General features: G+C 37.7%; 1 protein-coding gene across 5 annotated transcripts in view; it reads left to right on the forward strand.

Annotated features, from left to right (window-relative positions):
- Positions 1-27,638, forward strand: part of IFT74 (intraflagellar transport 74) — a 69,036-nt gene that overhangs the window by 38,434 nt on the left and 2,964 nt on the right. For 4 of the 5 annotated variants that reach the window (XM_048849450.2, XM_048849451.2, XM_048849452.2 and 1 more), the window contains 8 exons: positions 1,533-1,612; positions 8,909-8,962; positions 10,471-10,568; positions 12,136-12,262; positions 15,517-15,680; positions 16,665-16,790; positions 21,947-22,007; positions 25,291-26,139. In XM_048849450.2, the coding sequence (XP_048705407.1) occupies positions 1,533-1,612; positions 8,909-8,962; positions 10,471-10,568; positions 12,136-12,262; positions 15,517-15,680; positions 16,665-16,790; positions 21,947-22,007; positions 25,291-25,406 (826 nt within the window). In that variant the 3' untranslated portion in view covers positions 25,407-26,139. Of the gene's footprint in view, positions 1-1,532; positions 1,613-8,908; positions 8,963-10,470; positions 10,569-12,135; positions 12,263-15,516; positions 15,681-16,664; positions 16,791-21,946; positions 22,008-25,290; positions 26,140-27,638 lie in introns of those variants that run through there. The other variant, XR_007356587.2, reaches the window with a different exon arrangement.

Genomic DNA, 27,638 nt, shown 5'->3' on the forward strand with positions numbered 1-27,638 from the left:
GTGTGCTTACGCCCTTATCTGAGGTTTTTGTCTAAAGTAGTTTCAAATTTTCATATCAGTCAATTTACTTGCTGGCATTTTACCCCAAACCACATGCAAATAGGGATGAGCAATGACTACACATAATAGACAAGCACTGGCATTCTGCATAGACAGGACCAAACCATTCTGGCAATCCACCTAACTGTTCATGGCCATAGCAGATAGAATGAAAGGTCTTTTGATCTCCACTCAGAGAATTTCATCTTGGATAACTTCCTGTATGGGCACATGTTATGATCTGGCAGGCATGTCTCCTCCAGACAAGCTGACTGCCCACTCTACAAGATTGCAAATATCCTCAGCAGCATTCCTGCTGCAGATGCCAATCCTGGACATTTGCATAGCACCAATCTGGTCATCGGGATACACTTTCTTCTCCCTTTACACCATCACTCAGTATTCAAAAGATGATGCCAAATTTGGTCGCTTTGTATTGTCTGTGCATACATAAACTCTGGTCCAACTGCCTATTTAACGGCTTGGGAATCATCAAGAGCAGAATGCACATGTGCAATCACTTGAAGAAAAAGTGGTTACTAACCTTTCATAACTATTGTTCTTCGAGATGTGTTGCACATGTCCTTTCGACGACGCACCCTCCTACCGCTCTGCAACAGAGTTTCTGGAAGGAAGAAACTGAGGGGGCTCAAGGTCGGTTGGGTCCATCAGCAGAGGGCGCTCAAGCCATTCCAGCAGGTACCACTATTGGGAAAATATTCACTATTCTGGTGACTCTGCGTGGGGTACGCACACACTAAGAGTGGAAAGGACACGTGCAACGCATCTCAAAGAACAATTATGAGAGACTAGTAACCCTTTTTCTTTAAATCTGCTAGAAACTATGGTGCACAATTTTATTTAAATATTCACAGTCACAGACATTTTATGGATTTATTTTTAAACTGAGTAACCAACATTTGATTGGCTAATAATAAGTTGCTTAAACAGAATTCTTGGTAGCTAAGAAAAATTATAATTGGCAAAGAATTATAGTTGGAGATTTACAGAAGAATTTCTGAATGTAATTTAATTACTTAATCCATTTGATTATAGTCTACAGTGTTTTATATTTCTTAATTAATATTCCTGTACAGAGAATTTTATTTACATAAAAATCACAATTTCCTGCTGCGTTATGCCGTTTGTTGTCTCTCTGTAAAGCTGTGTAACAACCAACAGAGGGACCCATATAGTAACACAAAACTGAATAAGAACTGACTAATTGTAGTGATTATGTTTGTTTCACAGACAAAAGGTTTTTAGTCCAAAACGAGGCAGAAACAATGTGTTTAGTACATTGAGAGACCAGAGTGAGGGGTGCCATACAAATGCTTGTTATAAAGACAATAACCTTACTATTCTATTATTATTTGTATTAGTAATACATTCTGTTTACTATTTTTATTCTGATCCTTCTCTTCATAGTGCCTCTTAAAAGCTAACCATTTAACAGCACATTTTTAGCTCCAGATTTTATTATTTATTATTAGGCTGACAGAAATAAAAGAAAAAATCAACCATTTTAATGACGTCATTCGACGACTTGAGATGGATTTGGAGGAGCACCAAGGTAATAGCACCAAATTCAAAATAGAATTTAAAGAGCCAAATTTACAAAAGTTGGCTTTAAGTTTGCATGTGGTTTGTGTGGCTTTGCAGTTTGGGGTGTCCTAAAACTCTGATTTGCATCTGCAAATATCTTTTGTGTAGCCTGATCTGGAAGAGCACAAACTCCAGTTTGTAGATGTCCAAAACTGTGAGTTCTTTAAATTAGCTTGAGGCCAGAAGTGTGGTTCTGGTCAGTCAAATGACTAGAAAAATAGCACTTAGTGCACCTATCTGTTTCTTCTGTGTTGTCCCAATCATATCTGCATGGCTTCTTGAGAAAAAACAAGCCTTTATTACTGGCACCACTATAAAACTAATCTATCACCAGAAAAACAAAATACTGTAATTTTTGTGTTGTCTTTGGTCTCTGAAATATTGTCAGTTAATTTGGATTTTGGAATGTTTGTTGCTTGTAATGAACAATGTGTAATGTGAAACATGAAAATGGAGCTGAATTCTTCCTTTGAGGCGTCAGATGTTTGAGCCCCGGCCAACTAGCAGAATAACAACTTGATTGCCCAATGCTTTGATCAAGTATGTCAGATCATATATTTTCTGTCCCTGACAGTCTATACAATAGCTCATTCCCTGTTCCATAGCAACTGGAGGCAAAGCAGATCTTTGACTTTGAGCAAACAGTGGTCCATCTCTGAATCAGCTTTGATAGGGTGCTCCATCTCTGAGTGATTGCTTATTGACTGGAACTTAGTGGTAGAGGGCTTAAGGAGTTATAAAGCTCACTCCAGCTTTAAAAGTGTCTTTCTAGCCTGACTTAGAAAGAGTCCTACTCCAGCTTTGGAAGACTTAGTGTAGGACTGAAATTAACTTGAGACCCTGGCTTAGGCAGAGGCCTGTTCCAATTATGAGAGATTCAGTTTAGCCTGGGAGTCTAATCAAGGCTTACTGTAGCTTAGTCCAGCTGGGGAAGCTTAGTTTAGGCCCATACCAGACCTGACAACATTCTGTTCACCCTGGAAACTCAGCCCAGGCAAAGGCTTGTTCTAATTCTGGTGGCTCTTACTTTGACTGAGAGCTGCATTGTTACGATGATGCTGCGGGAATCTCTGAAACAGAAGTTATTTTGCTTCCTATGAGACATTTAAATTAACATGTGTGTGTAAATAATTATATTTTTAATTCTTGTGATACAGGAGGGCCAGGGAGCAGTAGGAGTGCTAGAGGGGAAATTTATAAGCTCAAGGCTAATTAAGGCGTGGTTCCCTGTAGACTAGGGAAGGTGGCTGCAGGTTACTTGGAGCACCTGCAGTCAATTAAGGGCCTGTTAGGAACATAATAAAACCCCCTGCTTCAGGCAGACAGAGGAAGAGGAGGAAGGAGAGAGGACTGGAGCTTGGAAGTATGCTGTGAGACTTGGAAAAATCAGAGAACCGAAGTAAGGGGGACCCTGCCCAGTAGGGGAGGGAGACTCCCTTCCCCAGCATCTAAGGACTGCAGGTACCCCACCCAAGGGGGAAGAGGCTAAGAACCCGCAGGAGTTGAGAGGGGCTGGGGCTCAGAGTGAGGAGCAAACCCAGACTCCTCTCCCACTTCCCTCCTTTACCACCTTCCTGGGCCACTAGTGGGGCCATCGATGCCCCAAGAACAGGGGCAAGGGGTGGCATCTTAGCTCCCTGCCAGGAAAAGTGTAGGACCCACCAGACTAACATCGGCCATCTTGTCACACTCTCCTGAGTATTTTTTCCTCTTGAGAGGAGGCTCAGCACACAATCTGACCTCTAGTTTCTTTGAAATGACAATTGTACTGATGTTGAGCTTAGCTTAAACAATTGCATAATGCTTACTGTTTCTCTTCTCCATCTCTTATACATTTCATTTCTTATTACTGAAATGTAGCGTTTTCATTGTTTCCCAGACTAACAGCTTCTTATTGAAAACATTTTTTTTTATTATTTCCCTTTTCCAGATAGCAGTAAGAGCTTTACTATTTTGCTTTTATTTTTCTTTTCATTTGGTTTCCAACACTGTTATCTTTGTATCCTTGGATGAGTGTAGAAGGTAAGAAGTGAATTGCTTCTTAGTTTTATAGTTTAGCAACAACTGCATAGCAACCAGTCCTTTGTTGCTAGTCCTCCATTGCACTTGCTCTGCTGCCGTCATTTGTTTTCTAAAGGCCTTTATTTAAAAGAAGTGTATGAAGTACATTTAGTAGAACTGCTGGTACTCTAATATCTGGACTGATCAGTAGAAGATAAGTATTACATGCTGAATGAGACTACCTTGTATAATTATCTGATAGCCAGTAATGTTTCCTACAGTCTAGATTGAATCAGGAATGTATTGGGCACTGACCTTGTTCGTGCACTATGGGGACAGAGCCCACCTGGTCTAAATTGCCATAGCTCCATGGAGATACAACAGTTTACGCCAGCTGAGAATCTGCCCCATAAAATTTATTTTCTGTATTTTTTCCCTCATCAGCTTTTTTTCTGTTTAAAACATCACTGCATGACTATTGTATTTTTGACCGTGAAAGTAGTGATTACATAACTTGTCCTCATAATCTGTGCTTAACCTCCTCCTTGTCCGTAAGTTATACTCATTAGAATCTTTTGTCACCCACACTTTTACAAGGTAGACTAAAGGCTTATAGCACTTGAAGTTAAGCACATGCATATGTGCTTTGCTGAATAAGCATGAACTTACACACATGCTTAAATTCTTTGGTGAATCAGGGCCAAATTTTTAATGTTAACATGAACAGCAGCTGGATAGCACAAAAAGAAATTTCCAAAACAGTAGGTGAAATAGTCATTCTCTGGACTGCATCTGGCTTCTCCTGCCCATTTCTTGTGTGAATGTTGACAGCCAAGGTGCTTCTTATAAAAGCCTCTTATTAGAGGCATTTAGTAGGACCTACAATGAATTTGAAATGTAAAGCAGTGCTGTCCAGAGGTGGGTGAAGTTTATGGAAGAATTGCTCAGTAGTGAATTAGAGCACTTCGTAAACTGATTCAAATGCAATAGGAAGAATGTAGAGCCAATAATATTATTAAAGGTTAGGATGTATTTTTTTCCAATGTACTTCTGTTATTGCACTGGAACGACATTAACTTATATTTGGCCCCAAATTTAAATTTTATATAAATAAGCTTTTTATAAAGCCTCAGTTCAATAGTAACGTTTCAAAAAAATAAAATGAAAAGGTCAAATGAAAACTATTGATTTCATACAACTAAAAATTCCTTTATAGCATTTGAAATCCAAATATTTCACTACTAAAAACATAAAAGTAACAGTGACTGTTGTAAACAAAACTAAAACTGACTTCATTGATTTTTATTGTCCAAGCAGAGAAGCAAGTAATTAGGATTTTTAAAATTTTAACTTCTAATAATCTAAAATAATATAGGTTAAAAAAAAAAGTCCACTTACAATATGTGACTTGTAAGTTGGCAATGACATTTAAATAACCAGACACAAATGCCTAATAAATCAGATGTATGGAATGTATTAAATGTACGGAATATTTAAAGTATGTTGTTGGTAAAATAATTCAGACTTTTGAGCTAAACTTATTTATACACTATGGACATTTTAGAACTAGTGCTATAATTCTTTAAACTCTCTTAGATTGCTTACAGTGAGCCTTAACGTGCTAACCATGTAGAGTGATGCACAGTCTTCTTGCAAGTGGAATGGACTTCATGCTGCTAATTTACCCTGTATCATGAAAGGGAGAGTCAGCAAGAAACAAGGCCACAGCTGCAAGGAAACTCAAGCAAAATCACTGTCCCTCAGAGGCCACTGGTTATGCTTATTGTTTATATGCACTAGATAAAAAGGAAAGCAGAGAGGATGTAGATGTAAAAGATCTGGGGGAAAATGTGCTTGCTCAGTTAAATCTATATCCAGCTTTTCCTTTCCTTTCCTTCTGTGCGTTTTAAATGCTCGGGCATATGCTGAAATTAGTGATAAGACTGAATTTCAAACCAGGCACTTATTAAGTTAAGGCTGCCACAACATGATGAACTTGTGCCATCTTCTTGAAATTTTGCAGCATATATATAGTAAGAGTCTGTCCCTGTTCTAAGACTCCTTAATTGAAGACTTCTTGTAACCCAGTATTTAGTACAAAGGTGGCTTGAGTTAAGGGCATCATGGTATATGTACTGATACTGTTGCTGTTAAAAACATTCTAACGGTCTTATCTTAGCATTATTTTAAACAAATTTTCTTTACATTTGGTTCCCATGCTGAAGTGAATTGTGATACCTAAACCCTGTTCACTTTGGACTAAATTATGGCTTGCCACAAGCCCTGAATGAAGGGAAGCGCATAGCTGGACTACTTTAAGAACAGACTGGTAACTAGTTTCAGAGTAGCAGCCGTGTTAGTCTGTATCCGCAAAAAAAAAACATTGTTCACCTGGTGGCTGAACTTTTTAACTTTGTCCTCATCCACAACTATTTCACATTTGGGGACAATGTATACCTTCAAATCAGCAGCACTGCTATGGGTACCCGCATGGCCCCACAGTATGCCAACATTTTTATGGCTGACATAGAACAATGCTTCCTCAGCTCTCGTCCCCTAATGCCCCTACTCTACTTGCGCTACATTGATGACATCTTCATCATCTGGACCCATGGAAAAGAAGCCCTTGAGGAATTCCACCATGATTTCAACAATTTCCATCCCACCATCAACCTCAGCCTGGACCAGAGATCACACAAGAGATCCACTTCCTGGACACTACAGTGCTAATAAGTGATGGTCACATAAACACCACCCTATACCGGAAACCTACTGACCGCTATGCTTACCTACATACCTCCAGCTTTCACCCAGACCACACCACATGATCCATTGTCTATAGCCAAGCTCTACGATACAACCGCATTTGCTCCAACCCCTCAGACAGGGACAAACACCTGCAAGAACTCTATCAAGCGTTCTTACAACTACAATACCCACCTGCTGAAGGGAAGAAACAGATTGACAGAGCCAGAAGAGTACCCAGAAGTTACCTACTACAGGACAGGCCCAACAAAGAAAGTAACAGAACGCCACTCGCAGTCATCTTCAGCCCCCAACTAAAACCTCTCCAGCGCATCATCAAGGATCTACAACCTATCCTGAAGGATGACCCATCACTTAAGACAGGCCAGTCCTTGCTTACAGACAGCCCCCCAACCTGAAGTAAATACTCACCAGCAACCACACAACAGAACCACTGACCCAGGAACCTATCCTTGCAACAAAGCCCCTTGCCAACTGTGCCCACAGATCTATTCAGGAGACACCATCATAAGGCCTAATTACATCAGCCACACTATCAGAGGCTCATTCACATGCACATCTACCAATGTGATATGTGCCACAATGCCCCTCTGCCATGTACATTGGCCAAACTGGACCGTCTCTACGCAAAAGAATAAATGGACACAAATCAGACGTCAAGAATTATAACATTCAAAAACCAGTCGGAGAACACTTAAATCTCTCTGGTCACTCGATTACAGACCTAAAAGTTGCAATATTACAACAAAAAACCTTCAAAAACAGACTCCAACGAGAGACTGCTGAATTGGAATTAACTTGCAAACTAGACACCATTAAATTAGGCTTGAATAAAGACTGGGAGTGGATGTGTCATTACACAAAGTAAAACTATTTCCCCATGTTTATTTTTCCCCCCTACTGTTCCTCACACATTCTTGTCAACTGCCCATCTTAATTATCACTACAAAGGGGGTTGGTTGGCTGGTTTTTTTTTTTTCTCTCCTGCTGGTGATAGCTCACCTTAACTGATCACTCTCATTATAGTGTGTATTATAACACCCGTTGTTTCATGTTCTCTGTGTATATAAAATCATCCTACTGTATTTTCCACTGCATGCATCCGATGAAGTGGGCTGTAGCCCACGAAAGCTTATGCTCAAATAAATTTGTTAGTCTCTAAGGTGCCACAAGTCCTCCTGTTCTTTTTGACTGGTAACTAGATTATGATTCAGCGTCACAATCTGATCTCCAATTTCCCCTTCCTCCAGCAGGGAGAGTAATCTGCACCAGCCCTAAACTCTGCTGTTGTTGTTGTTGTTTGTTTGTTTATTTGAATTATTGCCTGCACAGCTATTGTGACTGGCACATTGCGTGTGGAGCCAAAGCTCCGCATTACTTGCTTGTTTACCGAGCCTACTTGAGCAAGAGAAGTCAGCTCCATAAAAGCTACTTTTCCCCCCTGTGTGGCTACTTGCGACATGCGTAGTGAATGCAAGCAATGCTTTCTTGCTCCCCTGCACAGGTTAATGGTGAAAATTACAATTTGACCCTCTGAATAAACATTTATATAGTCTAGAGCATGTTTAAAATATTTTTAAAAAATAAAGTTTGTTTATGTACACAAATTTGTCAGGAAGGGAACATTTCCTCACTTATGTATTCAAATTCTCAGCTTAATCTTGTCTTAACATAGCTTTCCCCACCACCACCCGTAAATTGTTATGCTGTAAAAAGCTAAATGTTTATATTATGCTTTCTACTGGATATTCATATTCGTGCCTGTGACTAATGCAGCTGAAACCCAAATTAGGGATGAAGCAGAACCATGAGTTAGTTATTTAAGACCATCCTAATGCATGACAATATAGATGGTGCGTGTTTTTTTGTTTTATCTTATTTTATTGAAGATTGCTACCTTATTAATATCCAGAAAGCACATCACAAAGTAATCTTGCTTGCTGAAAGCCAGAGAAACTGGCATCACTTCCCAAATCTTAAAAAGACTTGCAGAATGACTTAGTTTACCAGTCAACGACATGGCCTAAATGCACAAATGTGATTTTTCCAACACTAAAAAGTGAAACAGACTAATAATCTAAAATGTATTGGCCCTTAATTTAAAAAAAAATCTGCCAACTAATACAACTTTAAAAAAATATTTGGGGCACTGTCAAATTCTGAGGCATTTGACCTCTATCCCACTACGTATAGTTAAAAAAAAAAACAAAAAAAAAAACCCTGAAGATTACACGACGACATATTGTTACACTGATTCCCTTTTTTGAAAATGTGTATAATTTGCTGTTGATTGACAATGATTATAGTGAGACATGTAAATAACATACAGTCCAATCCTTTTGTGCTTAAGTATGCAGAATTCACGTTTTAGATAGTTAAAGTTAATCTACCTAAGGGCTACAGGATTGAGTTAATAAAAAAAGACGTATAAAGAACATAATGTAGAGTTCGGAGCAGTTGATGTTTTGGAGGTAAATCAATATTACGTCTCTTGTAGGGGAGAAAAATCTGAAATACAAGGAGCTGAAGAAGAGAGAGGAAAGCATGGACAGTAAGTTGTTTAATATAGATTAGACTCCTGAACTGCCAAAGCACAAGGCTCTTTGGATTGTCAAAGCCTTTTTGGATTGTAACAATTTATTCGAACCCCAAAACTGCTGACCTGCTGACCACTTGTCTTAAGACCCTGTTACCTGATTCAGAGATGCCTCAGCACAAGGTAACTGATACTGCAAATTTACAGATGATTGGAGCACCTTTCCTGGCTCATCATCTGGCGTTAAAGATTTCAGGAACACGTTTTTTACAAGATAAAAGCTAAAATAAAATGAATTTTTAAAAATGTGCTAAAATGAAAGTTAAATAATGCCATGGAGTGCCCACCCAGTGTTCTGAATACGAGCCAAACTTTGAGTTTACTCTGAGAATCAGAAACTACACCTTCAGGACATTTTGACTTATTTATCTAAGATACGTACTACTAAAGCTTTCTGACTTACCAATGAGGTCTTGTGACATAGAAGCCTCAGCAGAGGTGAAGTCAGGGTGCAAAACATTTAGGGCAAAAATTTATTTTAAAAGGCTCTATAAACATTCTAACAATAGGATACATTATAAATATATATGGCTCTTTATAAAGCCCAAACCAGGAACTTCCAAGAGCTTACCAACAGATTTAGACACGTGCCATGTAGAAAACCAGTTTGCATGAAAGAAGGCAGTGTTGGTGAGATGGGTATATATAGACTTTGCCAAAAGAAAAATTTGTTTAAGGAGCATTTAGAATGAGAAGAGGGAGAGTAGTATATAGCATGTTAGATTTTTTTAACTTTTAGGAGAAAGCACTTTCTGTTAGGTTGAAAAAGTGGTCGTCTTGTGAATCTCTATTAGGTTTGGGGTAATAATTCTCTGCTAAATCCAAAACTTGAGTCAAAATATTTATATCAGATATATATGGACATCCACTGATGCCTCAGATTTTGTTCCTTTATAGAATTAGTACGGAAAAGGTTTACTGTATACATCTTTCTGTTGTAATGATCTCTAGGAACACATTTAAAATGTTTCTTTCTAAAGGTAAGTTTATTTCATAATTCCCATTTTTCCATTCCCTCTGTTGTTGAGCCAACTCAATGTTTTAGAAGTTTCAACTCTCTTTCTAAAATTGTGGAGAGAAAATATCTCTTCCACTTAACTCAGCAAATAAATGTCTTAAATAAGCAAGCTGTACTTGATTTTATTTTAAAAATGTGATTATTTCTCACTTGTTCCCATATTTAAAATTTTAACAAAATGGTAAATAGTAAAATACAGATTAAAAAAATAAAACCACAAAACTTCTCAGACCCCAGCATTTAGTAAGCATGAAATTACTTGATAGAGTATTTTATTTAAATTGAAGTATATTTAAATCTTAGGTGTTATACAATTTTGTAAAACCACAGTGAGGTATTTCTATATTTGCTGTTGAATTCAGAGTAAGTACAGTTATAATGGAGAACCCAGAATGTTTATGTAAACAGCAGCAGCCTCCCTTATCTTGTTGTTTTTAATCCGTAGACTTTCTTGAGACTTTTGAAGAGATGAAGACGCAGGAACTGGAACGGAAGGCACAGATAGAGGCCAACATTGTTGTACTGTTAGAGCACTCAAGTAGGGTAAGTGCCTTTCTCTGTCTCTGATAAATTAGGCAGTCATAGTCTCATAAAAGTCACTGAGCAAATTAAATAGAACAGTGGTGATTAAATACTATTCAGCCCAGTTATTGGTGTAATTATCTTCCAAACAGTAAACTGATACCATGTGTTATTGTAACAAAGTAGAATTTATTTAATTACTGTTGTATTCTCTGTCACTGTTTTGAGGAACTTTTATAATTAATAAAATCAGATGATATTTGTGACCAAATGAAAAGGCGTTACTATAATCCATCAGTATGAAACATACAAGAATACTAAAACTAAGAAATGTCATTGTTTGCTAGTTTATCTAGACCAAGTCTGAATGTTATAAATGAAGGGGAGGATTCAGTCATCTCCCTTAAATCAGAATATGGAAAATAATCTATGTTGTTTTTAGGAAATTTCTTCTACCTAACCGATTAAAAGTATTTCTAGAGTTCCCCTCAGCATAGTTTCTAAATGATATATGCTCCTGGTGTCCAGCTAGAATTTCCCCATTATCAGTATTTTTTTTTTTTGCCAAGTCTTACCAAAACAACTCTTCATTTCTTTGATTTTGATTCCCTTGAACTATTTGTAGAGGATTGTCATAGGCATCTTTTAGCCAAGTATTATTTTGAATAAATAGCATTTTAACAGCTCCTTGATACTGTTCTTCAATATGGTGCCCCATAACTTCAAATTATTTTACTAGAAAGGTTGCTTAAGAGTTGATGTGCTGCAAATCCCATGACACAGGGGAATGCAATTTTCCTTGTAGTTAAGACCCTACTTGAATCACGGGATGATCTTCAAATAATTGTGGCTGGAAAATAGTGGAAAAGTAATAATTGACCTTTATTAATAGCCATAATTTGGAAAAGCCAGAGTAAAGCTATTTGTTTAAGAAGAATTTGCTGGAACAATATTATGTTATGCCTGCTAATGTTTTTGATAACCAGACATTTTGCTGCAACTATATTACATTCCTTAAAAAAAAAAAATTGGCCGGTACAATATAAAATTCAGAAGACTAAAAGTCTTAACACAACTGCTGTCGAAACGGAGTCAAGTCATTTTAGCCTTTTTACATTTTACAGGCATTGAATGTTAATGTGGTACTTATTGCATACTCAGAATGTATGTTAAACTGTGGACTACACAAAGTAAGCTAATTAAAATCAAAATTGTGGGAGAAGCCTAGTATTGTATGATTCACAATTTCTGCAATATCACAAATAAAGTAGGGATTTACTTTATAGTACAATGACTCTACCACAAGTGAAGTATCTAAGGCAATGTCATTTAAACATCCATACTTCATCCTCAATCAGTACATCAGTTATAAAAGGGACATAGTTCAGGTTGGCAGACCTGAAATAGAAAATCATTATATTTAAATGGTCTCAAACTATTTAAAAATATTTTGTCCAAGAGTGTTGTAAAAGAGTTAAGTCATAAGTGATGTATTAGCAGAGCTTTTTTCTTGCTGTCCGGTGAACACTCATAGCTGCAAAGATATCCAGTGTTCTAATTTACTGTCCTTATTTCTGTAAATGAACAGAATGTCAATTGCATGAAACAAATCTCCTCTGTTACCAATCAAGAGTTGAAGATCATGCAGGAAGACCTCACTTTCAAATCAAATGAAATGCAAAAGTCACAGAGCACTGCTAAAAATTTGAGTACAGGTGAGGCATATGTATGTATATTCCTTCCTTTTTTAAAAATAAAAGAACATGAGAGTCATAGAATACACGAGTATAGGGTTGGTGATCTTGCATACCATGTATGCTAAAACACTGTAGCTAGGGTGTGAGGCAGTGCAAATACTGAGGGATGTATCTTCTTTTGGTGCCTTTATATAGCTCTTCTTAGTGCTAACACAAATTGTTTATAATTCATCATAAGACGACTATTTCTCTGACTAGTAACAATAACTGATTTTCTTGCTTACTTGGTTTAGGACATATTAAAAGTACATTTTAATATTGTGTATAGCAATTCCCATTGCATTTGTAGGAGTTTGCTTTATTTATTTTGATTTATTAGCAACTGACTCAAACTCTAGGCTCTTCATAAACTTTAAAATAACATTTAATAGAAAGTAGTAGAGAGCCATGCAGTGAAATAACCATGTATCAGTTTGAAAATGGACCCCATAATGTCACTTATACCTATGTTTTGTTAGTGCTTTTCTAAGGATATGTTTATGCAGCGAAGAAAAACCTGCAGCTGGCCTGTGCTAGCCGACTCAGGCTCGAGGGGATGTTTCATTGCTGTGTAGACTTCAGGCTTGGGCTGGAACCTGCCAGGGTCCTAGAGCCTGGCTGCAGCCCAAGCACAAAAGTCTACACAGCAATGAAACAGCCCCACGGACTTGCGGGGCTCAGGCTGACTCGGCTAGCCGCAAGTATCTAGTTGCTGTGTAGACATATCCCAAAGAGGATTCCTGGCAGCTGTAATGTAGATGGCCCAACCTTGCCTTGTAAATTGTCACGATCAAATTCTCAGGACCTGATTCTGCAAGCATGCACATTGTTTACTTAAAACACAAAAATGTTCCTGTTGACTTCAATGGGACTACTCATATGCATGAAGTTAAGACTATATTAACATTAGACATGAGAGTAAAAGTTTGCAGGAATCAGGCCTATATTTTCTAAAAGCAGAGGTGATTTTTTTTTTCTTGTGGTTTAGTGATAGAGATCTCTGTTTAATTCTTTATTTGTGCTGTTTTATGGTGGTGGTGCTGTTGTCATAATCTAAACCTTTGCCAATATCATTACTGATTGAGCAGGGTTTTCCTTGTTTTATTACTGAAAGGAAGCTGCAATAATCATAAATCATTTTGTTTGGTGACTACTACAGCCTGTACTTGGTACCAATTTTCAAAATAGGCTTGTGTTGTGACTGCAAAATATGTACTGTATCTGCAAAGAAGTAATTGCTGTGCACAAAATATGAAGTTAATTGCCTGTTTTCCGTGTGCCTCTATTTTGTAACAAATTTATTTGCAAATACGTATTTTGCAGTCACAACGTAGGTGTCTATTTTGAAAAATTAGCCCTTGCACTATATGGGCAAGATATGAAATATATTCTTCTTATAAGCATTTTAACTAAACATATTTATTGTTTTTATTTTACATTACAGTAACACCATAAAGGTGCTAGATGTTGTAGAGACATTGTATGAAAACAAAGTTTCTTTCTTGTAAAAGTTTACAGTCTACAATTTAATCAAATAATTTAAACTATTTATTTATAAAGAAAATTCTTAGAACTGGGAACCACAATAAAAGTTCCATAATAAACATAATCGGGACTCTCTTAAAGTATAATGATTGTACAGTTCCCCCCCAGTTGGAGTGCTTCCCAAACCTTGAATTATAGTACAGTCGTCTGCAAAATTCTTCCATTGGGATTAAAATGTGGATTTCCAGATTTTCTTGCCTCCTCAAAGATATAAAAGGCCATCAGCAGAGTCCTTTTTCAAAAAACAAAAAAGGAAACTACAGAGAGTAAACAAATGTGCTGATGGCATAGTTTTTCAGAAACATTTTCCTGGGTCAAAGCAGTTTTGGTCTCAGACTTTGCTACTGTGTGTACACTGCCTGCTAAACTCTGCAACTTAATGGCATATCAGAAGGAACTGGGCTGCATCCTCTTCCTGTCTTTTCCCATAGAGAAGTTTTTAGTATTTATTTGTGTGTGTGTGTGAAAATATATATATATGTATGTATGTGGAGAGAGAGAGTGAGTGCATAAACTTTACCTTCTCCAAACAGTTTCTTCCTTTTTCTCTAGAAAGTGTGCTTGGATAGGAATACTCCTTAGCTGTCTACTCCGGCATTATCAGCATACTGATATTGCATTACAGGAATCTTTTTCCAACGTTTTTACGGTTTTTTGATTACTTTTATCCACCAAAAATGAATTTTAGTTGGTCCTGTATCTGTTTTATTTTTAATTAAAAGCAAAAATCTTACATACGCATTTCCATTTTAAGAAAATGCAAAACTACTTCTACAGATATTTTCATCTAATGATTGTAAGCAGTTCATGTTTTAAAGGTTGTTTTTAATAATCATTTATAGCGTTTAGTGCTAAGTATGTGATTAAGCAAGTTCCCAATCTACCTTCTCTACACCATTCATTATTTTGTATACCATTGTCATGTCCCCTCTTATTCATCTCCTCTCTAAAGTAAACAGTCCCTTACATCTCTCTTCATTTGAGACTTTTTTCCATGGCTCTGATCCTTCTGCTCACCTATATTTGAATCCCCTCTAATTCTGTTTTATCCTTTTTGAGGTGTGATGATCAGAATTGAACACCGTATTCCAGTGCATTATGATCTTTTCAGCCGTGACATATACCAATTTTTATTATTCTAAGGCTTTGGAATGGTTCCTCATTTATAAAGCCAGTGTCCAGGGCCAATTTGACCCTAAATTTAGTATTCTAAAAACAAGACACTTTCAAAAATGAAAACAAATATTTATATGATTTAAAAAATTGAATGGAAACAGTTTAAAAATAAACAGGCACCTGTATTGTTTGCAACCAACATTTTGTACTAATGTGCTGGTACAGTGAAACCTGAAATTGACAAGGAAGTAAATATTAACAAAAGCAGAATGGAATTACCATTACCTGTAGTATCCCAGATCACCACTGTGTTTCCTTAGACTTAGACTCTCTAGTCTTCAGTATCTGTAATAATTGTATAATATCTTTTGACAAATGGCACTGTGTGTTGGGCCAAATCCTGATTACTTTATTCTCATGAATAGTCCCTTGGTATCAATGTGAATAAGGCAAGCAGGATTTGGCTGGCGCATTGTGTAGTGGAAAACTGAGAGTTAAATCTTTGTGCATTGGCTAATACTATCATGAAGAAAAGTTACTGTTGCTTATAACATTTGTTCCCTATGTTCCAGATAGTCAAAGACTGCGAATGGACCTGCAGAAAATGGAATTGTTGGAGGGTAAGATGGTTGATGAACAGGCTTCTCTCAAAATAAAAATTGAACAGATGACAAAGGACTTGGAGATGTACAATAATTTGCCGGCTCTGAAAGCGTCAGGAGAAGAGAAGAAAAAGGTGATAATAGCAGTATCTGGTAGCATTACCTAGATTACTTATATTGTAAGTTCTTTGGGAAGAGAACACCTTTCTGTTCCATGTCTGTACAGCACCGAGCACAATGGAGCCCTAGGTCGTGACTGAGAGTCTTAGGTGGTACCACAATACAAATAATAATAATAACAACATTGCTTTTGTTCAGAACTCAGCCATCAATATTCGAAGGCTGATATTTGTCATGCTATGTTCAGACAGAGTCTGGTTTATATCTTTGTTTTCAAAACAGTGTTGGGAAGTAATTTGTTTGTTTGAAGGCTTGAAGCAAATGACACAAAATTCACCGTTATATTTGACATAGTAATAACAATAATAATAATACCTAACTCTTATTTAGCTCTTTTCATCAATAGATCTCAAATTGCTTTACCAATGAGGTTAGTATCATTATCCCCAATTTACAGATGGGGAAGTTGTGGCACAGAGAGTTGAAGTGACTAGTCCCCACTCACTTAACAGGCCATTTGCAGAATCAAGAATAGAGCCCAGGTCTCCTGAGCTTCAGGCCAGTGCTCTGTTCAGTATAATTCCATGCTGTCATGACCTCGTTTCTAGAATTAATACGAAAGAGACTGTGGACATTTGTGCCTCATTTCACATCACCAAGTATGCATTTTAATGGCTACATCTTGTTCACAGGTATTAAATGCAACTTCTCATGCTAAGTATTGGTGTAGTTTTTGTGATATTCGTAGAACAAGTTCTGAATACCTTCTTGTTTAGGGGGTGGAAAAAGAAAGTAGCTCCTGGAAAGTTAAATTGAAAACAGTCGAACAGTTGGGACCACCAGTCCAAAGTAAATTTGAATGAATACCTGTGGGAGAGTAGGAGATCACTATGGTGATGAGTGTATTAGAAATCCTTAGATTCAAAGGAATTGGCAGTTTTAATGGAAGCGCAATGCCTTTAAGGCCAGTTTGATCCATTTTGCTTTTCTTCCTCTAGAAACTCCACGAGGAGAAAGAAAGGTTGGTAAAACGTAGAGATGCCTTCAAGAAAATAATGGAACAACTGAATGCAGAGTATGAAATACTAAAGACACAACTTGAGGAGAATGAGACCCATTCCCAGGTATAGTTGAAAATAGGTGTCTGTTCAGTTGTTTCATTCCAGGTCTTGAGTTTCTCAAATATATGAAACTATATTTGAATGAATCAGTTAGGGTTTTTTAGAGGAATGCATAGACTCTGGAGTAAGTTTTCAAAGCTGCATATTGGAATTCCATGCCCAAATCCTCTAGTTTGTTCAACTGGATGTTAACAAACCCCCCTCCCCCAATCAATCTATTGAAAGCCAACGATTTCAAGCTTGTTGAGACCAGTCTTATGTCAAAAATTTGCAAATCCTTTGTTAAATACTCATTTTGGTTTTGTTCAAAGTCCTCATTTTTCCTCTCCAGCCTTCCTGGTGCTACTGCAGGAGCTCAGGATCAGGCTTGGTTTGTCTCAGGGCTGGACTGGCAGGTGCAGAGTCCTGGGCTGGGGAAAACATGGCAATATGTTTTCCCCAGCCTATAAAATACTGAGCAATTTAGAGAGGGGAGATAAAAGTTCTTGTTAGGGGCATCCTCCCCTATTTAACTTATAGAAAATACCAACCTTGTGGAACAATTTATTGTACTCCAAAGGCAAAAACACTAAATCACACTTAAGAAATATTTTTAGGATCCTAGGATAAACATTGTAATTGTTTAGCAGTACCAAGAATGAACCCCATCAGCCATAATGGGACATGCTGTTTCTGAGAGCAAGTATCCTAGGAGTGTTCTAGCCTAGGGAGAAGACAAAGGCTCAGTTTTATGTAGTATCTTTTAGTTAATAAAAATAGATTTAAGGAAGGATGAATTTTTGATTTTGTAATGAGTATGTAGCTTGTGTTTGTACCTGAGTTGAAACTCCACCAGTTTATACCTCTCTTTAGTAAAATCCCTCTTCTGACCAGCTACTCTTGTGTAGTCTTTCATTGACAAATCACAAGAGAAAGAAGCGTGTACTTCATGCTATAAAACAACTGTACTTTGGACAGTATAGACTGTCATCTGGTCATCTTTTGCATTTATGTATTTGTACTGTGTGGGCTGCATAATTAGAGTGTAAGCTTTTGTGGCAGAGAACATGTCTTTTATGTTTTGTATGTTGGCAACATTTAAAACGTGCTGATGATCAGAAACATTACTCTGCGCTTTTTTTTAACCTCTTTTTACTCAATAGGTGTTCTCCTCACCTGTAGTCAGACTCACAATTTTGTTACTTTTTTCTTCTGTTAGCATTGTAGAGCCAACACAGATACAGGATAATGATCTAGATTCCTCTCCACCTGCATTCCAAACAGAAATTTTTATTTGGCACAAATATTGGGTCAAATCCTATGGTTCTTTCTCAGATTATAGTCTTGCCCGATTGAAGACTTTAGGATTAAAAATATTTTAATTAAAACCAAATTTGAACCCAGGATTATAAACACAAAAGGCTAGTGCATTAAAATTGTTTGCATTTCTTAAATTTTCCCATCTTTTTCTTTTTGGGGTGTGTTCTTGTATTATTTGGTTTGACCTGCCTTTTCAGAGGAATCTAAAAAATAGAGACATGCCATGTTAGTTTATTTAAAGTCCTGTGATTCTTCTGATCTGTATTTCAGTGCAATATTGTATCTGTAGCTATCGTACTTGCCTTTTGCCTTCTGACTTAAAGCCTAATGAACACAGGCATAACATTATCACTTGAGGGTCATTCCCATTTAATATCTGTATCCTAGGCTGAATGAGCTCAAATGTTGAGGAGAATAGAATAAGGTTATTACTATATTCAGAAGAACCTTTTAAACAATCAGCGTAACCATTCAAAATTTTTTTTATGAAACGTTGTTTTTTAAATGAAAGTGGAGAAACTACAGAAATCGAACTGGCAAAAGGTAATTTTTTTGCTTTGAAATGCAGTTTATAAGCCCTCTCACCTACATGCCTCCAGTTTCCATCCAGGACACACCACATGATCCATTGTCTACAGCCAAGCTCTAAGATACAACCGTATTTGCTCCAATCCCTCAGAGACAAACACCTACAAGATCTCTATCAAGCATTCTTAAAACTACAATACCCACCTGCTGAAGTGAAAAAACAGATTGACAGAGCCAGAAGAGTACCCAGAAATCACCTACTACAGGACAGGCCCAACAAAGAAAATAACAGAACGCCACTAGCTTTCACCTTCAGCCCCCAACTAAAACCTCTCCAGCCATCATCAGAGATCTACAACCTATCCTGAAAAATGATCCCTCGCTCCCCCAGATCTTGGGAGACAGACCAGTCCTTGCTTACAGACAGCCCCCCAACCTGAAGCAAATACTCTCCAGCAACCACACAACAAAAACAGTAACCCAGGAACCTACCCTTGCAACAAAGTCCAATGCCAATTCTGTCCACGTATTTATTCAAGTGACACCATCATAGGACCTAATCACATTAGCCACACCATCAGGGGCTCGTTCACATGCACATCTACCAATGTGATATGTGCCAGCAATGCCCCTCTGCCATGTACGTTGGCCAAACTGGACCGTCTCTGCGCAAAAGAATAAATGGACACAAATCTGACGTCAGGAATCATAACATTCAAAAACCGGTAGGAGAACACTTCTGCCTCTCTGGCCACTCAGTAACCGACTTAAAGGTGGCAATTTTGCAACAGAAAAGCTTCAAAAACAGACTCCAACGAGAAACTGCTGAGCTTGAATTAATATGCAAACTAGATACCATTAACTTGGGTTTGAATAGAGACTGTGAGTGACTGGGTCATTACACATATTGAATCTATTTCCCCATGTTAAGTATCCTCACATCTTCTTGTCAACTTGATTATCACTACAAAAGTGTTTTTTCTCCTGCTGATAATAGCTCATCTTAATTAATTAGCCTCTTACTCCACTTTTTCACGTTTTCATTTATATATCTTCTTACTATATGTTCCATTCTGTGCATCCGATGAAGTGGGCTGTAGCCGACGAAAGCTTATGCTCAAATAAATTTGTTAGTCTCTAAGGTGCCACAAGTACTCCTGTACTTGACTTTTCTTTTTTTGCTTTTCCTTCCCCTTCCTACAGGCCAGCAAGGTTTCCTTCCCCCACAATAACTTTCATATTCATTTTTTTATTTACATTGTGTTTCAAAAGTAGATCAGAAGGGAAGAGGCTTTTAAACTCTCCACCAACTTGGAGTCTTCCAATATACACACTATATACAAATTATCATTTTGGCAACAAGACCTTTACTGACTGTAGAGATAGGAAGAAGGAGGAAAACAGATCAGCTTTAAGAGAAAGAGGGAGAGACAAAGAGAGGATGAGAACTGATTTCTCTTCCAGCCACATTCTTATTGTGTTTTGGGGTTGGTGTGTGTGTGTGTGTGCGTTTTTGTTGTTTTTTTTTTTTTTTCCCCTCACTTTCATGTAAATTTTTCTGCTTCAGCTTCAGGGATTAAGAAGCTGAGGTGTCACCTTTATTGTTGGGAAACAATTTAAATTCTGAATATATGAACTAATTAGAATAGAGAGAGTTGAATATATAAAGTAGAAATAACTATTCAGTGATTATGCAAATCTACAAACTCTTGTCTAGTGTCTGCCAACTAGTCAGAGCACGGGGCAGTATTCAAACTGAAACACTTTAATAGGACTACTCTGGGTGCTGTTGAGTAAGGCTATCCGATCTCGTCCATATTGATTATGTAATTTGCCCACTGACAACCAGTCAGGGTTCAGACGGCTGTTTAATTGGGATAAAAGTGTGCAGCCATCAGTAACTGTACAGCATCCCTGCACTCTGATTAGCTGCAACTCTTCTGTTTCAGCATTATATATAAGAATGCTTATGTTCTCTTCCATCAATAAGAATTTCTCCTTCAACGTAATTATCATATTCTAAAGGAACTTAGCTTGAAGAAAAGTGAGATCCCAAGATGACTGATTAGCCATTTTGCCAGTCTGCATAGCTATTGATGTACAGCGTACATCCTTTTTATATATCAATCACACAGAAATGTAGACAGGCTTTATATGACTTGAGAGCTTTACCATTGATAAGATTGAAAACAGTGGCCTTAAAAGTGTTTTACTAAGTGGAGTTCATTGTACAAGAAGCTATATAAAAAAGTGCTGATCATTTGCTTCAATCTCTATTATACAATATTTCAAATTCAGGTGCCTTTACTAGGTATATTGCATTTAGCAGCACCCATAGTGGATGTGGTATGTAATTGATCACAAATATCTTTTTTCATAACTTACACAAACAGCAGAATTCATGTTTGCTTTGAACTAGGGATAAAAAGGATGTGGTATATGGATAGATTTTTTTTTTCATTATAAAGATAATTTTGGTACAGGGTAGGGAAAGCTCTAACACAGCATCTATTTTCAATCATTCAGCACAATTTTCAACCTCAAACATATCGATATTGGTGGCTTTCCTTTAAAATTTGGTTTTAAAATGATGATTTTCAACCTTTATTTTTAAAAATACCTTTAAAAGGGTCTACATACCTTGAAACAAAAAACCTTGAATAGTAGCATCAGAAAAACAATTTAAAATTATAAAATTGTATTGTGAGGAATATAATATAATATCCACATTAGCTTCCTGTTGATGCTGAAAGTATTGAAGAAGTGCCAACATATAACCCACAGTCTTACAATCTTCTCACTACAGCTCTGCTCTTATCACAGCTTCTGGCATCAGACAGGAAACTCAGCTATGGAAATAAGGAAGTTTTTTCTGTACTGCTGTAGGGTCCAAGACAGTGTTGCGATATATTGTATCAGTGGTGATTTTGCAAACATCATCTTTCAGTGATATGAAAAGATAAGAATTCATATCTTCCTCCCGGGTTCATCTTTTCTGTGACGCTTTTATGATTGTTCAGAGATGACCATCTCAAATAATCATTCAGTTTTTCATGTTCCATACCAGTTATATTCAGTATTTTCATTTTTGTGCCAACAGCAGAGCAGTAGCTATGTGAGGGGTACATTTACAAACATATATATTATGGGATATTTAAAAAATCCTTCCCAATTATTTATCGTCTAGTTTTCTTGTGTTGTAACCACAATCTTATCAGTCTGATAGAATGTGAGGTATTGATAAGACAACTTGGGTTTTTTTTTCCGTATAAATGGGTATGTGTCTGTTTTCATTTGTGGCTGTTCTTAACATTTTCTTTTTGTGTTTTCAGCTTACAAATTTGGAAAGGAAGTGGCAGCACCACGAGCAAAATAACTTTGTGATGAAAGAATGTATCCTTTTTTTAAAAAAAATGCTGACAATTAATATAGTATAGTAATTGACTAAAACCTTTTCCTCCCAAAAGCAAAGTCAATCAGGACAGTTTTACAGTGGCGTGGGGAAGGGGGATAAGGGGTCTTGCAAATGTTTGTTGGATGGGTAGACTCTTATATACAATGAAACCTGCAACTCATTAGGCAACCTCCAGCATTAAATGACTCCATATAGTATTCCAAGCTTCCAGTATTTTTATTTGATCACTAAAAGACCAGCTGTACACAGCATATACTTTCTCCTGTACTCTTGGGTTTATCCTAGGGCATACTTTTCACCCATAGGTTTTCTTCAGTGATTATTCTTACACCAGCCCATTCTTACACTTAGCTTTCCAGCAAAGGCAATGATTTTTTTTTCAATGTATATAGCTCCATAACTATGCATGACATTTTACAGTATGTAAAACACAGCAAACAAAACCCACAAAGGGCCAAATATTGCTTTTAGGTGCTTGTTAAACGCAATGAGAGTTGCTTATGTGAGAGCAGAATTAGATCCCCACATATTGAGGAAAACTTCCCAAAAGCTAGTGGTAATGACACTTTCAAAGAACATTCATTGCAAAGAACTGCCATAAAATAGTTTTTAAATAGGTTTTTAAACTAACAAAAGCATAGCCATTCTAAATGAGAGCTGACATTTTGTCCTTAACTTGCGCTACTGTCCCTAGTTATTGCAGAGATCTGAATTGTGCATAATCGTATATTAATTTTATTATCCAGGGACTAAAATGTTACTAAAGTAAACTCCCTTCTTACAAAATAACCTAAAAACAGTAGCACTGACAAATTAGGGATGCAGTGAGATCATTGTTATACCATTACAGCTCAAAATATTGTAGGTACATAGAAACTTCAGTACTCAATCAGACCAGTGGTCTAGTCCAGTGTCCTGTCGCAGATGGTGGACAATGCTAGATGTTTCAGAAGAAAGCACAAGAAAGCCTGTAATGCACAATTATGTAATAACCTGCTCACAGGAGAAATTCCTTCCTAACCCGTGTCAATTAGGACACGTCTACACTAAAAATGGTACAGCTGAGGCTGCGCTGCTGTAGCACTGTAGTGTAGACACTTAATACTACAGCTATGGAAGGAGTTTTTCCATTGTTGTAGTAAATTCACCTCTCCGAGAGGTGGTAGGTAGCTCAACGAAGAATTCTTCTGTTAGTGGTGTCTACACTTAGGCTGGCTTAATTACATTGCACAAGGCATGAAATTTTTCACAGCCCTGAACAACATAGTTAATTTTAAGCCAACCTAACTTTGTAGTGTAGACCGGTCCTTTGTAGTTGACTTATGCCCCATTGCAAGAATGTTTATATTCCATTTAAAAAATTTTTTTTATCCTATCGTAACAGATCTCTTTAGTCAACTAGCATCTAGTCCTTTTATTTAAATCCTCCTCGATACAATTATACAATGAATTCCACAAATTGGTTGTCGTGTTTTATTTTTTTAAAAAGTCCTTGCTATCAAATTCAAATTATTGTGTGGAGAAAAATTATGATTACCATTAAACTCAATTATTTTTTAAAAAACCTGATATGCAGTAAAATGATACCTCAGTGAACCATGTGCTTGCTTTCTGTGCTTGAATACAATCGATAAAGGATTAGTTTCCAATAAAGTTTAATTCTCCTTCATATACAAGATCTAAATATTATTACTGATGACAATTACCTCTGCAGATGCCTACTGTGAAATTAAGTTCCCTACCACATGGCAATGGGTCCTGTTTTTGTTTTCCCCTGTGCTTCCTGTTGTTCTTAGGATGTCCTCCTAAGGAGTAGAATCAGGTTGAACCAAGAAACCCCCAGACTAATAGAGGAGTGCCTGCTCTGCTCATGGGCAAAGGACATTATGATCTCCTGTACTGACAGGTGAGAGAACTTCTGCTGGTGGGCTTAGACCCAGAAGAGCCTCCCAGCACAACATGGCTGGTCATTCCCTGATCAGATCCTGGGACTTCTTAGGCTAAGATCCAGGAGAGCCTCCTGTCATTACATGATTGGGTTTGGGATCCTTTCCTCCACAGGGATATTTTGTCAAGACAAGAAATCTTGGACCCTGACATCTTTAACCATCTGCCATAGAAGAAAGAAGCTAACTATCAGGAAACGTCCAAATGCAAAATTAAAAAAACCACATGCAAACCTCTAACTATAACCTTACTGCTAGAAACTGCTTCTAAGTCAGACAGTATACCAAGTGTCCAAGCACAGATCCCAAAACAAAGAGGGATTGAGTTTCCTGTCTGCTCGGCCTGACAGACAGAGAAGGAACAGTTGTCAGAATAGGGGCTTTTATATCCTTGGTTCTGGAATGCTGGGACATGCCCACCCTCCCACAACAGTTAACTGCTTTGAAATGGATTCATTCACCATGTGACAGTGAGTACAGTCTCCCAGCATGGACCTGCAGAAGCAATACATATAGAGAATAAAAGATACTTCAGTAACTTTTCCAGCACATTTTGGACTTGTCTAAACAGTGCTCAGAACAGCTATGTAGATGTTCAGGCTTGAGCTGAAAGGATGGAGGGAGACAGGCTTCAGAGCCTGAGCTCCAACCTGCGCTGCAATATCTACACAGCTGTTTTTAGCACCATAGCATGAGCCCAAGTCTGTTGACCTGGCCTCTGAGACTTGGTGCTTCTCACTGTGTAGACGCACCCTAAGTGGCTTGTGTGGACCCTGCTGGCGCACACACAAAGTTCCCTAGTGTGCGTTAATGAAGTGCTGTTTGAAACACTAGAGCCTAGAGGCTGCTGCTCACTGTAATCTACCCGTAATGCTCAATACACTAGTGGGCACTAGAATTTATATTCCTTTTCATGGGCCAACACACCTCATAGACGAGGGAGGGAGGGATAGCTCAGTGGTTTGAGCATTAGCCTGCTAAACCCAGGGTTGTGAGTTCAATCCTTAAGGGGGCCATTTAGGGATCTGGGGCAAAAATTGGGGATTGGTCCTTCTTTGAGCAGGGGGTTGGACTAGATGACCTCCTTAGGTCCCTTCCAACCCTGATATTCTGTGATTCTATGTAGCCCTTATTGTGATACAATGGCTAACCTGTTAAAGCGGCGTAGTTCTTTAGATACAAGTGGTGCTTTTCCGTTATCTGCAAACCTTGACAATTTTTCTAGAAGGAGACTTCTTGTAATCTAATTCCCTTATGATCTCTAATTAGGTTAGTATTTTTCTTACTAGTTACTATCCTTAACTCTTTTAATCAGTCATAGCAACAAAAAGTCAGGAGAGTGACTACCAGCCAGTAATGAAGAACGTGAGTAAGCAGATTGCAGAATATAACAAAACTCTCATAGAGGCTTTACAGAACACCAGGAACTGAACCCAGGCGCTTCCTTCCTGCTCCAGTGGACCAACAATAGGAGATGTCCACAAGCACTGTAGGACTCTGAACTGCTGAGCTGAAAGCACAGTAGGTGCATTCAAAAAATTCCTCCAAGTTCCTGAGAGAGTAGTGGTTTCAGCAGTTTTCTTCATTTTAAATATAGATAATATCTCTGAAAGCTTTAAAGCCAGAAAAGACATTTAAAGTGAGCCCACTGGATACCCACTCTGGATATGAAAATATAGTTTGCTCTACAAAGTTAACTATTTGGGGCCCAACCCTGCAATCCTTACTCAAACAAAACCATTGGGGATCAGTACTGTAATCATTACTCAGGCAAACCACACATAGAAAAGAATGGGAATTTTGCCTCAGTCAGGACTGAACATTTGGCCCTATGTTGTTGGTAAACAATTGTCTTAAACTTAATGAAGATAGCAGACCAGATCCTCAGCTGGTGTGAATCAGCATAGCTCTCCCACACCAGCCGAGGAAACAAAATGTAGGGCTAATGCATTTTAAGGCTCTTTCATTGTATTTTCATTTCTGTAAAAGACAATATAATTACTAGAGCATCTCATTATTAAATGTGATATTTGGTTAAGGTTATTATATAAGGAGAAATGTATAGTGGAGATTCTAATAAAAACTTAGCTAAGGAAAGTTTTTTTTTCTCCATGCTGACTTTGTGTAGTTTTGTTTTTCACCAATAAAGAAATAAAAAACGAAAGTTATTCATAATTCTTCTTTTTCTGAAGATGATGTCTTGTAGGATTCTCTGTCTCAAGTTTCATGCCCCCCTGTCATGTCACAGCAACAAGCAGCTCCAATGTGATCAGAAGAATGTGTGAAATAGAGAATTCTATGTGGCTATATCTGTCAGTACTTTTTTAATCCTATTTTTACTGTTAAATTATTCTGTATGGTTTGGACTGAAGGCATTCCAGGATCCCTTAAAATAACAACAACATTGCTGTTGTTACTTCCCCTTAGTTATTTTCTTCTTTTCCTACCTACAGTATAATTATCTATTTCTTATTACCTTTCCTCCACCTGGGAGGTCAAGTTAGTCAGGCTGTTTCCTGGCCAGCCAAAAGCAGGTACTGTAGCTTGCAAAGAGCTAAATGTAGACAAGGCTCCTGGTCAGACTCGGCTGATCTTTTATCAAAAACAGCAGAGGCGGGGTTAGTAATTATTCTGCTGTCACAGAATAGGAAGGAATCCAAAGGAAGAGTTAAAGACCCTGTCACTTGCGCCTTATAAAACTAGCCTGGATAGAGAATTAGGAAATATGCCATGGGCATGGCATGACCTAATTAGGTCTTTTCCGTTTCTTAATGTCTCTGAATCTGTGACTAAACGTGTTATCTTCAGCATGAAGGAAAGTTACACGAGAAGATTCTTGGAAGGACCATGGTTTCCAAACTCAGCTCAGTAAATGCTCCTGTTCTCTGTATTTATTATTTATAATATTTAGACAACATGACAGAACAGGATTTTTATAAACCAAAATCTGTTATCTAGGGGAAATTCCCACTAATGTCTCTTCCTTCCTCTCAGAGTTTCAGCTCTTCCAGTGAGAGTCCATTATTTGCTGAGATCAAGTTGGAGTCAAATATCCTCCCAGGTCAGATCTTCCTTAGCCAGTCACATTGCCTGCTGAATTTCTCTCTGGCTACAACCACACATTTTAATTAACAATGGAAAGAAGCCACAAACTGAATAAACATACTCCCTGAAATTCCCTTTCACTCTGTTCCCGGGGATCCTTGTTATACCATGGCACTTATTTTGTTAAACAGGGTGGGAAAGTTCCCAGGCCTTTGTTTTGTCCTTCACAGGACTTCTATCATAAACAGACACTGGCTCGAGTACTATATTCTTATTTTGTTTTCCATGAAGCTCTTCTGATTGTCATCTCCTGAGGACCTCCCCTTCATATCTTCTTTTAACACCTTATCCTCAAGGCCCTGGTCTCCTCATATTTGACATACTGCTTCCATAACTAATCCCTGATGACTGAAGAAGAAAAGAATTGAACCTGTTGGCTCCTGCATGCAGGGGCAGAGCACTATCCATTAGGTCACGACTTCTCAATTCTTTTTATTTTTCCCAAATGAGGTTTTTAGATAAAGTATCAAATGCAGAAGAGGTGAGCAAACAGCACACCAAAACAATCCTGTTTAAACCATCAAAATGTAATTTCAGCAGGACAGGTTCTCTCTCTGG

This window comes from Caretta caretta, chromosome 5 (genome assembly GCF_965140235.1).
Source record: "Caretta caretta isolate rCarCar2 chromosome 5, rCarCar1.hap1, whole genome shotgun sequence".
NCBI classification, from domain to species: Eukaryota; Metazoa; Chordata; order Testudines; family Cheloniidae; genus Caretta; species Caretta caretta.